The sequence below is a fragment of the Lutjanus erythropterus genome, chromosome 6 (genome assembly GCF_056507025.1).
Source record: "Lutjanus erythropterus isolate fLutEry1 chromosome 6, fLutEry1.hap2, whole genome shotgun sequence".
NCBI classification, from domain to species: Eukaryota; Metazoa; Chordata; class Actinopteri; order Lutjaniformes; family Lutjanidae; genus Lutjanus; species Lutjanus erythropterus.
Genome location: NC_139322.1, coordinates 26,715,829 through 26,732,799, shown reverse-complemented (window position 1 = coordinate 26,732,799; position 16,971 = coordinate 26,715,829). Strand labels below are relative to the sequence as shown.

At 37.6% G+C, this 16,971-nt stretch overlaps 1 protein-coding gene across 1 annotated transcript; it reads left to right on the top strand.

The window, feature by feature from the left end:
• Positions 1 to 6,970: 6,970 nt before the first annotated feature.
• Positions 6,971 to 15,225, top strand: LOC146325416 (tumor necrosis factor receptor superfamily member 1A). The gene is made up of 2 exons (XM_084720025.1): positions 6,971 to 7,130; positions 13,505 to 15,225. Exons 1-2 carry the CDS (start codon positions 7,043 to 7,045, stop codon positions 13,870 to 13,872), a joined length of 456 nt encoding a protein of 151 aa, XP_084576151.1. The 5' UTR covers positions 6,971 to 7,042; the 3' UTR covers positions 13,873 to 15,225.
• Positions 15,226 to 16,971: the final 1,746 nt, after the last annotated feature.

The following is a 16,971-nucleotide window of genomic DNA, read 5'->3' as shown; positions in this document are numbered from 1 at the left end:
TTTGAACCATTAATTTGATTGGCTGTTGCTGTCAGCCCATGTACTTTTATGTAAGCTTTTAAATTTGGTCAAACTAATAAAATGGATTCAGCATTTTCTTGTCATTTAAATAAAAATCTAGCGCTTTGTTGCAGTGAACATTCACATCAGACGAGATTCATTATCATTACTTCATGCCATACAACTTTTTCACAGCAACCCTGTGGAGGAACAAGTGTTACTAATGATCCTAATTAAGTTCCTCTTTGGTTCCCATTTAGTTCCCACCATGGACAGTTGACCCTTCCTATGTCCCACTGCTTTTTGTTATGTGCTCCAAAAACAGTTGAACAAACTTTCTAACTCAGTCCACTTTTCCTGTAAAGATGACATATGGGGCTCTATCTTATGTTGATCTAAATCACAAATCGAAAGGCACTATGAATTTAATTTCTAAATCCACCTTTGCTGCTTAACGCAATACCTGTGAAGCTGCATCTCAATCCGATTGAACACCTACCTGAATCAGATTGAGGTGGAACATGGCGGTCAGCCGTTCTCCATCTCTTTCTCCCCTTTCTCCCCATCCTCGCACCTCCATCCCATTAACACTACTGTGAGTGGAGGAAACAGAATCAGAGAGTGTTGGTGAAGTTTGATAACCTGTGCACAAAATACACAACCAGCAACACACCTTTTATACCTTTTTCTTCCTGAGTCAGGCCGGTCTTGTGGTCAGATATTACGTCTTGTTCATTTTGTATGTTACAGATCATAACTGTTTAATCCTTGTTTTTCTGGATTCCAATAAACACGCAGACACAAACAACACAGCTGCTCCAGCTGTTTATGCTGACTGATCTGTTAAAGGCAATCTGACAGCTGTGATCTCGTCCTGTGTGTACTTTACAGGTCTATTAAGATTTATTAGGCTTTATCCTAATAATAATAATTCCTTATTTGTTGTTAATGAGAATAATTTTTGACAAACACATATGTGCACGCTATTTAACATAAATGTGTGTGTGCCTCAGCCAAGCATGAGACACACACACACGGACACACACATTAACTTGAGTATTTACTCTTTATTTCTGGCTGAAAATCTATTCAAAGGACACTTTACTAATCCACACTCCTGTGTGAGAAGAAGGCTTAACATAAATGAAGGTGTTTTTGATTGTGGGGACGTGTGTGAGCACCAGTTTTTATCTTGAGCAGACAGACATATTGCATCAAAGACTTTGTGCTTTGACCAGGATTAAACCGGTTTAAGGTGCATTTGGTTTTGACACCAATGCACCAAGTATAATATAGCAAGGGCGCCTGGCCTCACCTTTATTTTGCCTTCATTTTGCCTTCATTTTGGGTGCACAGACAAGGTGCAAGTTCATTTGCTATCTTGCAGACATGGCAAAAATGGCAATTGCACTGGTGTAAGATAGCAAAACCACCTGCACCACTGGTGCACCCGCTTTGTGCTGGGTGTAATATAGGGTCCATAGAGTCATATCTTAAGTTACCTTATGTGAGAAAAATGCTTGATAACTAGCTATGATTGATGTAGATTAGCTAGCTAGTTGTAGTTAGCTAGCATTTTGGTACCATTAGCTGACTTAAGATGTGAATATATGTTGTTTATACAGGTCCCACAGCAACAACCTTCAATTTTTTTTCCAACATAGATGAGCCCAGCACATAGCATATCTATGTACAGTAAACAGTAAAGGAGAGAGTTGACTGAGGTGCCAAGCATCCTCAATTGTCACTGGAGCTTAGAACAAAAAGAGACCTTGTAGCAGCAGCACACTGACTCTGTTTGACTGGACTGGAACAAAACCTTAATTAGTATCATTAGTACTGTTCACTGCAAAGTAGTGCGTTGAGACTGTTTAACATCTGAGATTAGAGACTTGTGACACAATGAGTGTTGTTCCCATTTTAACTCCAGATTAACTCCAGATGTTTACATTTTCTGTTTGATGTGAAAAGTCAGGATTTTAAATATATCTAAAACAATGCATCTTTGTAATCCTAAATTAGAAGTAGCTTGTTGTTTTAATAAGTTGTTTATTTAACATAGGTTTTTTTTCCCATTCATTTTGACTCTCCAAAATTCCCTCTGCTTAAAGAGCCAGAGTTAAAACGTTTTAGATTAACAGACATAACCAATGACAGGGCTAGTAATAAAATGATGATCTTTGAACAATGTAAACACTCATTCACTTAGAATGTTAGCAGGTTACTTAAATAAATTTACAATGATGTAGGCCTACTTTTTTTTGTTATATTTATGATCAAAGGGGCAGGTTGAAGTAGTTAAAATGCTGCATTCGGCCCAAAGGCATGCACTTTCATAGACCTGTCTTAAAAGTTAGTTCTGTCCTGGAACAGGTTTAGCACACATTTTGAACTAGAATTAGGAAACTCAGTCAACTGATATAATGTAAAAACTGCTAATATATATAATAATAATCCTTTATTCGTGTAATTTTTCATTTGTACATTTAATTATTTCCCAGTTTTGTTGTACAGCATGAACTCATGTGGCTACTTTGCCAGGACTGTGAGTTAATACTGTGGACTGCAACAGAAACACACTGTCTTTTGATTTTTTTCCCCAGATCATCAGAGAGAAAAAAAGCCCTGCACCCCTACTAATAATGTGGAATGTGTCTGTAAAGATGATTACTACAATGCATCCCCTAGCCCCAACAGTGAGTTGGATTGCCAGCCATGCAACTGTAAATATTGCAAAGGTATGTAAAGTCAAATGGAGTTAAAGCCCTATATTAGGATTAACAGCTGCCTCATTGATTAATTCCTTGCTTTTGTCAATAGCCTATCTTATAAACACCCTCAAAAGGAGGCCATAGAGGTTTTTTGATTCTCACATTCACCTTCACATTCTTTTTCAGGATCTGATAATCCAGACTACCAAGAGAAGTGCAAGCCCTGCCGAAGGTGGGAGATCTTACAATAAGACTGACAGAACGCTGAAATGCTTAGATTTGTATTTGTTTGTGACAGAGTGAGGAGGGAACACAGAAATCAGAAGAAATCCATACACACACTACAGTGATGGCTCCCATCTACCAACTCTGGGAACTTAAACTCTTAGAAATAAGGGTTCCATAAGGGTTCTTCCTGAAGATCATGCCTTGTTTGAAGAAAGGGTTCGACAAGGGTTCTTTATAAGACTAATGGTTCCATTAAGAACCCTTCTCATCCAAAGAACCCCTTTTGGAAGAAAGTTCTTCAAAGATTGTTGAAATCTTTGAAGAACTCTTTCAACAAGTTTGTCAAGGTTTTTTTTTGTATTATAATATGAAAGGGTTCTCAGTAGAACCTCCTGAGTGCATTTAGATAAAACCCTTGGAAGATAAATAGGTTCTCGGTAGAACCTCCTGGGTGGATTGTTGTTAGCACCTTATGAAGGTGGAAAGGTTCTGGATAGAACTACCAGAGAGGGTTCTGAGTAGAACCATTACATTATAGAAGGGTTCTCTGCAGAACCTCTCAAAGTTCTGGGTTCTGGGTGAAACCTTTCGCAGATGGTCTGAGGCATAACTGTTTATGTTGGGTTCTTGGAAGAGCTTTCTGAAAGGGCTCCAAATGGAACCTTTATAAAAGGGTTTTACCAGAAACCAAGAAGGTAAAGAACCCGTGGTGGTTCTAGTTAGCACAGTTATTTCTACGAGTGTAGTTGGTTTATTTGTCTGTTTCTGTGTAATACTTTCTGTGATATTTGCTTCCTTTTTGGATAATTTTAAGTTTTCAGTGTACATTTTCTGATGCCGTAGATTGATGTGCTTTTTTCTGTTTCTGTTGAAGAGGCCTTTTTAATCTTTTAACTGCTTCTTAGTCTTTATCTAAAATGTATTTCCGTGGTCAAATCAGGCACACCAGTATTTAGGTCAGAGAACACGTTGTCTGTCTTCTCGTTAGAGTGGAGGATATTCTGCGAGTCTGTTGCAAATTTCCAAATTTATTTTAGACACTCAGTTCCTGTGGTTTCACTGAGGCCCCGCACTACCTGTGCTGAACAGTGTGGCTGCCGATGTAATAGTCTCAACATAAAGACGGTTTTGTTGAGGCTGTTTGCCTTACTGATAAAGGATTGTTGCTGTGCATAGAAGACTGCTGCTTTGGCTTTTTAAATATGCACATTAACGACAAGTCTACCCTAAAACAATAATCAGATGCCCTGGTCTACTGCTGCCTTGATTGGCTAGTTTGTTTTCAGAATTGTGTGACTTCGATGTTTTAAAAGGATGGATTGGATTCACCAAAGTCACACAGTAATACAAAGTAAATTAGAAAGCAAGGCAGTGGTAGACAGAGTATTTTAGGTGGGCCTTTAGGTGGCTAAAACACATTTTTTTTTCTGCTGACCTTGTCCATCGCTGTACATTAAATTAGCTTCTATGCTGGGACTCTTCTACGCCTCTCCAAACTGTCAACCCCCATCTGCTCTAGGTAATACACTGACTTTGGACAAGTACTTCACACAACCCTACATCAAATAATCTGAACTATCCCTCGAAAAGGTCTCTCTGAAGCTAATATAGCTTCATTTGTCAGAGTTAGGCTAATCCATCCAAAAGTTTCAGTACAAAGCGGAATGATTACAAACAGCAAAAACTGTTTAAATGTTCACATGAGACTAGTGTTTCGAATCTTAGGAAAAATGTGACCCTACCCTTTAATATATGGCTAATTATGTGGTTAGATATCACTGTTGTCTATACTAATCTTTATGTTTTTTTTTCCAGGTGTTTGAATAACAGAGAATGCAAAAAGAAATGTACAACTGCAGTTCCATCTAATACAACTCCATCTACAACTCCAAGTACATCAGTGACTACGACAACTCCAAGAACCATACCTTCAAACAACACATCGAATCCTCATTTTGTTACGCTTCAACCTAACAGTTAGTCCTAAATATGTATTGTAAATATGTATGTCAACGAGTAAAATGACTCACTGGTCTGTGGTTTTGCAGTTTTATGACTCATATGCCCTTTAAACTCACATTAGCTGTGGATGTTTTATTATAATGCAGCCTGACTGTTGCCCCACGAGCTGCACCTTTAAATTATTCACATTATCTGGAAGATCATTCATGTGTTCATCATCAAAGGTTTTTAGACAGTTAATCAGAACTGATGAGTGGTGGGATGATGTCAGTGTTTCTTTGTGTCCACAGCAATTGTCAACCAAATGCCCTGGCTGGTTCTTTTGGGGGTTATGGTGACATTTTTGGTGCTCTTTTTGCTTCTGCTGCTTTTCACCAAAAACCCTTGCTGTTGTCTCTGCTGGAGTACAAACAAGAATGTGCGGCTGCCTGTTGAAGACCCCATATTCAACGGTAACCAGTGGAAGCACTTGAATACTTTAATTATATGCAAGTTATACCTCTATTTCACTTTACTTCAGAGGCAAATATTTTACTTTTTTACTCAACCACATTTATTAAACAGCTTAAATTAATATTTACTTTAGAGACTGATATTTTACATACAAAACATGATCAACTTGTAATTATGGCACAGTGATATATATAAAACTACTCAACATTATGTAAAATACAACATTAAATTGCTGCTTAGACACAAATGCATCTGTAATAATAATCCACTATTATGATATATGTTAAGACCCCTCACCACTGTTTTGTGGTTTATTTTGCTCATTGTATAATAATCTGCTTATTACATGGCTGCTCATTAAAAAAAAAAATACTTTGACATAAAACATTAATTTAATAATGATTTTATTGTTTTGAAAATCATTTTATTACAGAGTCCATGATCAGACCTGGGTCCATAGCAGTTATTGTTATTCAGAAGTAACAGACCTTAGAAAGCTGAAATTGACCAATCACATTAGAGTATTAAACAAAGTTGTGTAATAAACTAATTTTTCACTGCCAGGAGCCATTCTGCCCACAATACTTAAAGTAAATTTTGCTGCTAATGTCCAGTACACTAAAATTGTGAATTTAGGGCTTTTGCACATGGTGAAGTATTTTTACATTGTGGTATTGGTACTTTTTCTTAATTATAGGACCCTAGTACGTCTTCCAACAGTAATAGCAACATAAGTAGCTACATGCTGGGGATTTTATGGATTTTAAGTTGTTAATTTAGCTTAAGGAGGTTGAGAATTTTCCCAAACCCTTGAAGGAACACCTTCAATCTATTAGAAACATTAAAAATCAACGCATTTGGGGATACATGTCTTTTACTAGACAAGAAGGTTATGAAAAATTGTAATCTGAGGAGTAACTAGTAACTAATGCCAACAGACAAATGTAATGGAGTAAAAAGTACAGTGTTTGCCTCTTGAGATGCAGCGGTGTAGAAATGTAAACTAGCATTAAATGTAAATACTCAAGTAAAGTAGAAGTACCTCTGCTAACTTAAGTTCAGTATAGTGCTTGAGTAAATGTACTGAAAATAAGTGAGCAAATACTCTAAATATGTACTTTTTCTGTGTAGTTTGTTTGTAGATACACAACAGGTGCTGTGACACAACACAACCTAAGTTAAATTTTTACATTCAAGTTTAAGAGACATTTATTGTCACAGAAAGTATTTGAAATATTTAACAAACAGACCAAAAAAAGTATTTTCACAGAAGTTGTTTTTTTAATGTGCTTTCTTGACTGGACATGGAGGAAACCAACTGATAATATCTGTTTTCCTCCTAACAGAACAACACGGTCATCAAGGCAGAGAACCACCCATGCTGGTTTGTGCTCAGTTTCAAGCATTTTGCATTCTGTTGAAATAGATATGCATATTGGAGTAGTGCTGTAGGTGAAGAGTCAGCTTACCTTGAGAAAAAAAAATATGTGAAGATCAATATGAGCAAAATGTTGAATGCAATTTGTTGCTAAATTGAACCAAAGCTGTAATGAATTATCAAAGTGATTTACTTCTGTTTTTATAAAGCTGAAGTATTTCAACCATCACCCTCTTAAAAGAGTTGCAACAAAGATTTTTACCACCTCTTTCTTTTGTGTTTTTTCAAGACATTAAACATTTCAGAGCAAATGCCCATGATGCCTCTCAGTCAGAGTCCAGCCACACCACCACATCCAGCACACATCGGTCCTGTACTGCCAGGTGCTGAACACAAAGGTAAGAAATATGTGCATGTCAAATATTCTTTCGCTTACATTGTGATCGTTTACATTTCTGCAGCAGAAGCATGCATTACAAGTATGTAAGATTTAGGGGCAACTACTGGCAGAATATGTCAGGAATTAAATATAATGTTCAGAAGTATGTTTTCATTCATGTATAACTAGGTATAATTAGCTGAAAATAAGAATTGTTGTGTTTTCATTATCTAGGATCCATTTGAGGGCACAGGTCCACTCTTCCATGAAGGTTGCCATATTGTATTGTAACAAACATTATAAATAGCCCAAAATGGACAAATCAAACACTGGTTCTTTTGCAATTTTCATGAGTTTTGCGGCCACCATATTTTTTCCTACATGCTTTGAAGGGGAGGGTGAGGCACGTGCTATTCACTTGCTTCCGATCTACAAGCTCAATGCCAGAGGTGGCAAAAGTACAAACATGTACTCAAGTAGTAAAAAAAAAAAAAAAGAAAAAAAGAAAAGAAAGAAAAAAAGAAAAGAAAAAAAAGAAGTACTGACTTATTTGCTCAAGTAAGAGTGAAAAAGTACAGGCTCTAAAAAGTTGTCAGAGTATAAAAATAAAACAAATCCCTCTGAAGGACATTTCTACTGTCTGTTTCTCTGCAAAGCTCACCTTTTCTCCACAGTTTAGTCTCCCTCTCTTGTCTGTTTCATCTTTGTACACTTTTCCATTATCTTTGTCTTGTTATGTTTGTCATGCCTGAAGTACAGTAATGGATACACCAAAGAATCATCTTTTCTATGTGTTATTGTCTCATCCATTAAGGTTGAAATCAGTCTTGGTATTGGGAAGGCAGTGTGCAATTAGGAAAAATTATCGATAATCAGTAATTCCCCTCAAATGCATTAAAACTGAAGTAATAAGCCTGTTTTGAAAACATCAGGAGTAGAACGTACAGGTATTTGTGTTAAACGAGTAAAAAACAAAAAATGTCAAGTGAAGTACAGATATCTGAAAACTAGTACAGTAAGTATTTGTACTTAGTTACTTTGCATCTTTGCTCACTACTAGCTGACACACATACTGGTTCTTTAAATGAGATATGGAATGCTACAGTAGGTTTGAAGAACTAACCATGGATTGTAGCTATTTATTTATTTATCAAAATTGCTAAACCATTTATGTAAAATATAAATAATGTGACAGTGCATCGATCTGCACAAGTTCATTTCCCTTCAGCCTTTCTAATGATCCTGTCATGATAATATTACTACAACTACTGCTACTAAAAACAACAACAGCAGTATCTGATTCAGCGTGTATCAAAGGGAGCCCAAAGGTGTTATGATCTGCTCTGAATCAAGCTGTGAAATGAAATCATTAACCTGTAAGCAGTTTCAGTACTGAGGTGAGGAGTGAAGTCAGATGCATATTGCAAAGTAACATTTTGACCTTCTTCTTGGCCCTGCACTGTGTGGATTCGAAACTAAGAAACTACTTTCCACCACAGTAAAAAAAAAAAAAAAACATTTGTGAAATTGGTCTAAAACAGAGCTGAGTCAAGTCCAGACAACACTGTATATGAAAGCTGCTTTTTTGAGACGGACTGGAACTGCACTTAAAGTTAAGAGAAACTGGTCTTTTGAAAGATGGAGGGAAATGCCTATTTGACAAGAAGAAAAGAAAAGAAGTAAGAGAAAGAATAACTGATTAATTTTAGCTAAAAACTCTTGAAGTCTGTTAGGATGGATTGAACACAAGTGACACAAAGATGTGTGATATGAATGTGTCGGGGGGGGGGGATGATTGGCTATCAGACCCCAGAGGTTACAGTATATCATCACTGAAAGTCTAAATTCTGGCAAAAACCAAGGGTTTAATGGGCAACAAGGTGATTTGCAAAGTCAAGAAAATTTAAAAACACCTGGTAAAGTAGTTTAAGGTAATAATATATTTAAATATTTGGGGTTTATTTGCCCGATGAGCACAAAAAATTGCAAAATAAATGTATTATATAAATGTATTATTGCAGGTTAGACATTGTGTGGGAGTTAACTTACAATGTTTGGTCACTTTAGGGTAAAAAAAGCAGGTGATTTTTATTAGTTCATGTATGTGTTTGTATTAGTGCTGTCAATCGATTAAAATATTTAATCAGACAAGCCTGTTTACATTGTCATTTGACAGAAGCTCGCGTCTTTGTGAATGCAAACTACCGGTCAGGCCAATATAACAGAACGTGCATTAATCGCACATCAAAAAAATTAGTGGCGTTAAAATTAATTTGCGTTAACGCGTTAACTTTGAAAGCCCTAATTTATATGAAGTTGCTGTTGTTACAGATCAGGACCATGACCACCAGCACAAATCCTTGGTACTGGTATAGTTTAAATACTTTCACATAATGGCATAAAAAGTTTGTTTCCTTCTGCACCACGGAGGAATTTTTCTGATATATAAGCCAAGGTCACAGCAGCACAAACTGGCACTTAGATCACCAAGATCATAGTTTTGCTTCCACTTTGAACCCACAAAAAAAAAAAGACAAATCTTAAAGTCATGTACAGACCCTGGATATCAACATTTCTCTGAAGGTTTGCCAGATCGCATTACAAGGTAGAAAAGATGCACCTGTTGTGTTAATAAAACCAACATTTCTTCAAATATGTCTGTTAGGGTCTAGAGCATATTTGCTAAGTCATCACAATACTGCCACCATTTTATGTTTTAGAGGAAATGTTTTATCTGTAGTCTTGATTCAGACCTCTAAGTATGACTGTAAATGACTCTTTCATCTTTCATGGTTCATCAAGGGGTCTTTATGGCATAATAAAGAAGGGTTCTTGCCAGAAGCCCCTGGGTGTTCCAGATAAATCCCTTGGAATTTAAAAATAGTTTCAACCTTTATAAAATGTTGCACTTTTGTCCTTTTATAAAGGTTCCACTTTGAACCCTTTCAGAGAATTCTCCCAAGAACCCAAAATAAAAGGGTTCTACCAGGAAACAAAAAGGGTTATTTTATGGGGAAAAGCCAAAGACCCCTTGATGGTTCCAGTAAGCAACTTTATTTCTAAGCGTGTATTTCTTTGATAAATGGATGGGCTGAGATAGTAAATCAGCTTATGTAAAACTGGAACTTTACCTCGAATGATACAAAGAACTTCAAACAAACTAGAAATCCCAGCATCAACATTAGAGCAACATTATTTGAAGTGTTAAAAAGCTCTCTTCAAACATCACCTGTGAAGGGTTTAGCATCTTGCTTAAGGACACCTTTGCAGCATGCACAAAGACATGAGCTTGACCAGTTTTCAGCTTCAAATGTACATTTGCTGGTGATCATGCCACTCATGCCAAATGTCTTGTGAAGAAAAAAAAATGTCATGCTGACACTTAGGTTGATCTGATTACTGTTGTGGCGTACCACTTTCAGCTGCAGTGTTTTCACACTCTGAGCAGCAGCCTTTTCATCTCTACTTGTTCAGCACGCTTATTTATCACTGATCAGTCATGTGGCCCACAGTGTGGAGGTGGAAACTGGGAAACAGGACGCCCTCACTTTTTCGCATCAGTCAGCAATTCGACATTAGGGGAAATGGCAAATCAGATAGTGAGTACATGTCACTGAGCTATAAACAATTTGCATCCTTGTGCATGATGTTGGAACTCCTTTGAAATCTTCGACATCACACATGTTCAGAGGTTATTTATAGAATATGGAGGGTGAGAGGTTGATGAAGCCACATATATTTTTCCACTGCTTTTTTACCCTTCATTTGCTCATATAGACTTGATTCCTATATTTTAAAGAAATTACACTGTCACCAGGGAAACTGCTGAAATACAGTTAAGTTACAGTAGATGGCGGTCGACAACCCCCAGTTTGGAGAACCAGCAGCAGAACCGGTGTAGGAAGCCAAGCAGTGGACAATCAGCAGCAAAACATATTTTAAACTTTTCCTTTTTGTTTGTTTAAAAACAATCAATATCAGTTTAATTGTACACTAGAATCTAGGATATTTTCACCTCTTTAACTTCCCATCAACCTTATACAATGGGAAATCGCCAGGAGGTGTTAGTGGTGGGTAAACTGTGGGTGTTTTTTACCGAACTGGTTTCCCTTCATTCCTTGATGCAGTTTATCTGAAAAAAGGTGAGTCAACTTTCATCCTCATTTCAAAGTGGTGAATAAATTAAGTTAACTTGGGTTTACCCCCATTACGCCCCTGGAAACTGCCATTATGCAAGCCAAATATCACCCTCTTCAACGCCACCAGACTCCATTTGCAAAATCAGTAACTTTGCCTCACAGAACACCAGAGTTGCTCGTTGTACCCCTGCTTCGATCTGTCAGTTTATGTTATTGGGTGATTTTGTTGAATCCAAAGTCAGTTTGGTTTTAAATACTAAAATACCAAAGTCACATAAAAAGAAAAACAAACTCAGACATCGAGACAGCCGTAAACCAGCAATCGTAAACCCACCAACTGTGAGGGAAAATGACAATTACAGTTGAGTCTGGTGGCTTTGGATAGAGGGACATTTGGCCTAGATAATGGTAATTTCCTGTCTGAAAAGGCTGACGCCAAGGTGTATTTAAATTTGAATTTAATTTGCTGGTTCCAGTTGAACAGTTCCAGTTCTTGACCCTGTCCACAGCAGTACATTGCTTAGCTTCCTACACTGCTAGTCCTGCTGCATGTCCAAACTGGGGGTCTGCTGACTGCCATTTACTGCACTGATCATAGATAAGTATCTCATACAACCTAACTTCAAAAAAATGTGACCTATCCCTATAAATGCAACTACAGTGATGTCATGATGTTGTGCCTGGTGTGGAAAAGCCCCTTGTGGTTGGGTGTTCTCAACATTGTGGTTCTCTGTTCCTGTCTATAAGGTAAAGGGCAGCAGTTGTCTGATTTGCTTTTACTGTCTATGGTATACCAGGAAATCATAACAAATCTGCATGCAAGTTACTTAATTCTTACTGTTGTTGACTGTCTTATGTTCCATCTCAAAACATGTTTCAATGTCCCTACTTTTGGCGTGTGTGTGTGTGTGTGTGTGTGTGTCTGTGTGTGTGTGTGTGTGTGTGTGTATTATTTTAACTGACTGTTTTAATATTTTTACCTGACCGTGTAAGTTCCTGAAACAGTTGGGTACAGTAGTTCTCAAGAACTGATGACTAATTAAGAAACATCATCAAGTTGCAACAGTGTGTGACTCTTTTGTGTTTTCAGAGCAACAATCATGCTCTATGATCCAGAGGAATACAATATGGCAGGCTTTGTAAATATAGACAATAAATGTCAGTATAATCAGTTAATTATTTTCTTTTGGTCTTTTCTGTGCCCAGTTGCATAAGACCACTTAGGCTAAGGTTTCCCTTAAATTTTCATCAAAGGATGGCTTAGGAAAAATGAGTTGCATAAAATCAGATTCTATAGTCCCTTGTAACATTGGTCTGGGCCCCTCTGGGCTCCTCACAGTGGGTCCCCAAGACTTTGTCTATTTCAAGGTCCTCAAATCAGACTTGCACATGCAAAAATTGCAGTTTCAGGGTTTCAGGGACTTTTGAGACTTTTCAAGCATTTTCAAGGTGCATTTTCAGGGAAATGGGCCAAGGGGAAAAGGCTGGGAACCACTGGATTAAAAGTAAAATAAGGATTGACCGAATTCATGGTGATTGAAGAGGACAGAAAAAACCCACTGAACACTATGAGCCATGTGCAACTTGTCAGAGAGTATAGCTTTGATATTAGCACAAGCAACTTTGTTGCTAGCTAGCCTGTCTTACATATTATTGTTAGCTCTATCATTTATATGTTCATATTTCTTCATTGCTTCCTCTACTGATTTCTCTTTCTCTTTTGTCAGTTAGCTTACTTCTTGCCACATCTTCTGTTTTTGTGTGCGCATATGCTGTATTATGACAGGAGCTGCCCTAAAAAGCCTTAGTCTAAACACTTAGGCAAAAAGACAACCCAAGAGGCTTTATGCAATGTTCCAAAGTGAACTCCTTAGCTTAGGGAAACATTTTGCTTCAGGGAAGTTTGAATCTTAAGGCATTTCATGCAACTGGGCACTGAACCTTCTCATAGTGAATGTAGTCAGTACAGGACTGATCTCCTGATGCTGCTCAAATGTCTCTGCATGCTTTCTGTATCTTGATGACCTTTAGTTTAGCTTGACTCTGGGTTTACACAGGGCCAGAAAACAAGCCAACATAAGATTCAGCACAGTGGAGCCATGCAGTGAATCACGAAGGGAAAACTTGAGACATTTGAAAGCAGGAACATGTTTTATCTTAATGTGGTTAAGCAGCACTCTTGCAGCTGACCTTTTCCATAGCAGAGTTTTCAGTTTTACACAACCAGTGATTGTCTGTTATTCTCTCCTTCCAGCTGCCAGACAAGATGAGCAGTCGGGGCACTGGCCAGCCATCATCCTCTATGCCATTATCAAGGAGGTGCCCTTGCGTAGGTGGAAGGAGTTCTTGCGTCTGCTCTCGGTAACTGATCAGCACATGGAGCGGGTGGAGCTGGAGACCAGTTTGGGTCAGGGGTCTATGGAGAGGCAGTACCAGATGCTGAGGCTGTGGAGCCAGCGCTCCTCTGCGAACATGAACGATGTCTTCTCGGCCTTGCACTACATGGATTTATCTGGCTGTGCTCAGCTCCTGCAGGAGAGCCTGGAGAAGCTGCAGTGGAGACCTGAGCTGAAGCAGGGTTTCACAGACCATGGTTTTAATGGGGCTTTGCAAGACACCTGAGGCTGCACCTCTGCACACAAGTAACACGCTATTAGGGCTGGGTATGTTCAAAAGATTACGATACCAGTACCAGTACTTGTACCGGTACCCTTAAAGTGATACTGATACGAATGGAGTATTCAATACTTTTTTTTCAAAGGTTCTTCTTTGTGAAGAACACATGCGGTGATTGGCCGAGAGCAAAACCATGTAAATTGTCATTTTTTCTAGATCTGGGTACCAAAAGGATTGAATGCAGGTCTCGTTTGACTTGAGAAGTTTCAATACTACTTGGTAATGGGTTGTTTTAATCAATAACTTAAAGGTATTGAATACCGATACCCAGCCCTACACACTATCATACAATGAGAGACATTGGACTTCAGCCTTGGATGCCAAGCATAAAACTAGAAACTTGAAGTTCCTGGAAAGGACATTACTAACTGTAGCTACTACATGGTGCAACCACAGACTGCTATAATATCACAGATGAGTCATACACAGTAATGCAGATGTACTGTATATTACAGCCCACCTAAAGATTAAATGGCGTAATGGAGCAGCATGGAGATCCTGATAGGCCTAACTACAATTGGAGTATTTCCTCTTTTTCTTATTTATTTTAATGGTTAAATAATGTGAAATACATTCAGGACAATTGTATTATATTCCCTTTATTGAACTGAGCCTTATTTTACCTCAAAATTAACACTTAAAATGCAGACTATACACTGACCTAAAATATAAATGCAGAACTTTTGTTTTTGCTTCCATTTTTAATGAGTTGAAGTAAAAAAAAAAATCAAAGATTTCCTGAGTGCACACAAAAGGTTTTGTTTACAAATTTGTTGGAATCCATGTTAGAGAGCACTTCTCCTTTTGTGGTCATTGAAGAAGCCTTAGAATATCTACTTACACTCATGAAAAATAAGAATAAAAACTAAAGTGTTGTGCTTATACTTTTCACAAGAATACATCTAGAAAATAATGGATTTTTGACAGTGCAAGTCAACTGCATACCTTGAGTTCGGGTTATCAGGTGGATTCCTCAGATGCATGTAACAACAACAACAACAACAACAACAACAACAACAACAACAACAGTCTCTTTTTAAGAAAGATACCATGGCCTGTTAACACTCAGGCAGAACTCTAGCAATGTGGGTGGAGAAAAATTATTACAAAAGAAGAATTAAGGGAAGTCCCCTTCCATTAGTACTGTCAAAACAACCTCTAGCATCCCACAGCTGCTACTGTGGCAGTTTTTAAAGGCCAACCCTGGAGGACTGCGGTTTTACAGCACACTGGTGAACTGTATGAATGTGTATGTATGATGCGTGTGAAGAATACGCAGGAAGTGCCGTAAAGGAAGAAAAACTTCCTTGTTTGAATTCTAAAGAATTTTTTTCTTTAGCATTTAACTATTTAGAGTAAGGACTCTCTTCAGTTTGAGTACATAAACTGTGTGAGCATTTCAGTGTACATCTATGATGTTTGAGATCTCCTTTATCTCGTTTGACATGAAAGTCAGTTGTAACAATTCAGCCACTGATTGTTGTTGCGCAACCTCACAAGAGACGAAAACTAAAATCCCCACACAGGACGTCAGGTTTTCAGTTTCCTGCAGAGAAATGTTGTCAATGTGCAGTTGGCTGGGTTTTTCCTCACCACACTTATTCCATCCAAACTGATGGTTTCCAGTTGTGAGGTTGGAGTATCTCACTTTGAGAGTTTTTATGGGTCAATTCAGTTGCTGACAGTAAAGGAGTTGGACTTTCCAATTTATGGAGTTTATTAATGAATGTTTTAATATAAATCTAAGTCTGTGGTTTTTGACTTAAGGCCTTGAGACATATGTGTGTTTATATATTTTAGAATTATTATTTTTAATTTTCTGAAACTACTTATGGATGCTTGCATATTTTGTTACAAACCTCAATGAGTGGATTTTCATAAGGAAACAGTCAGGGTTCGGAAATGTATTCTCACTGAACTCGCCTGTGGTACAAATGTGTGGTTACATGGTACTGTAAAGTGTAATGGTACCGAATGAAATGAATAAAATTCTTGGCCACAAGGTGGCAGTGTTGGCTGAGTGTTTGAACACAGCAGCTGGTGTGCAGTTTTGAGCACAAGACCCCATACAAAGAAAATGTGGGCAGGGTGCTCAAGGAGCTTTTATTCTTGAGGTGGATTAGTACGATCTCATGAATTGCAAATTCTGTTTAAGCACAAAAAGCACAGCTGTCCTACATTGTCCATATTCCCTGAATAGAAAAAGCGTAGAACCCATACAGTGGGACTTTGGTCATATTCACAATTTGTTTATGAACGTGCAATAACATTAACCCGATTTTCCCCAGTACAAACCACAGTTATTATAGTCTGTATATTTATTTGTTGTAAATGTTTAATTTTAGTGTTTTTATTGCTAAAAAAATATTAAGTATAATATGTGTAAGGAGTAATATTTAAGAAGTTCAGAATAGAATAAACACTTCAGGCAGTTGGCTCACAGTCATGAAGACAACCCAGTCTGTGCACCAGTGCCTCCTCCCATTCGTTGCGTTGACAAATTTGATCAAAGAATAAAACTGCAAACATTTTATGTTTATTTTTTATTTTATATATGCTAATTCCAGTTAATTTGCGTTTTTAGTTTAGTTTCAGTTAACTGAAATGTTTTCTGACACTTACTTCTAGTTCAGTTTTAGTGAACTATAATGGGTAACAAACATGTTAATATGTTGCCAAACATATCTAACGTCTGGTGGAAAGTCATTTTTACAACAATTTTGGTAGTCTTGTCAAGCCACAATTTCAACTGTAACGTCAATAGTGACTTTTAATAGGCGATATAAATAAGCAGTATCATTATATTTGTGCTGTCTAATCTATTAGCTAATGTAGGACACTCCAGTATGCCACATTTTAGTTTAGTCTTTGTACAAATTTCAGGTGGCATTTAAATGACCTGTTCTCATCCTCATAACCTTTCTCTCGCATTCTGCAATCCCAGAAGCAACGTGCGTGTAGGTTACTATCCGTTAAATGAACATATTATATCGCCAATTTTAGAAAACTTCAAGTCATGAAACAATGAGCGATCTCCCAGCCCAA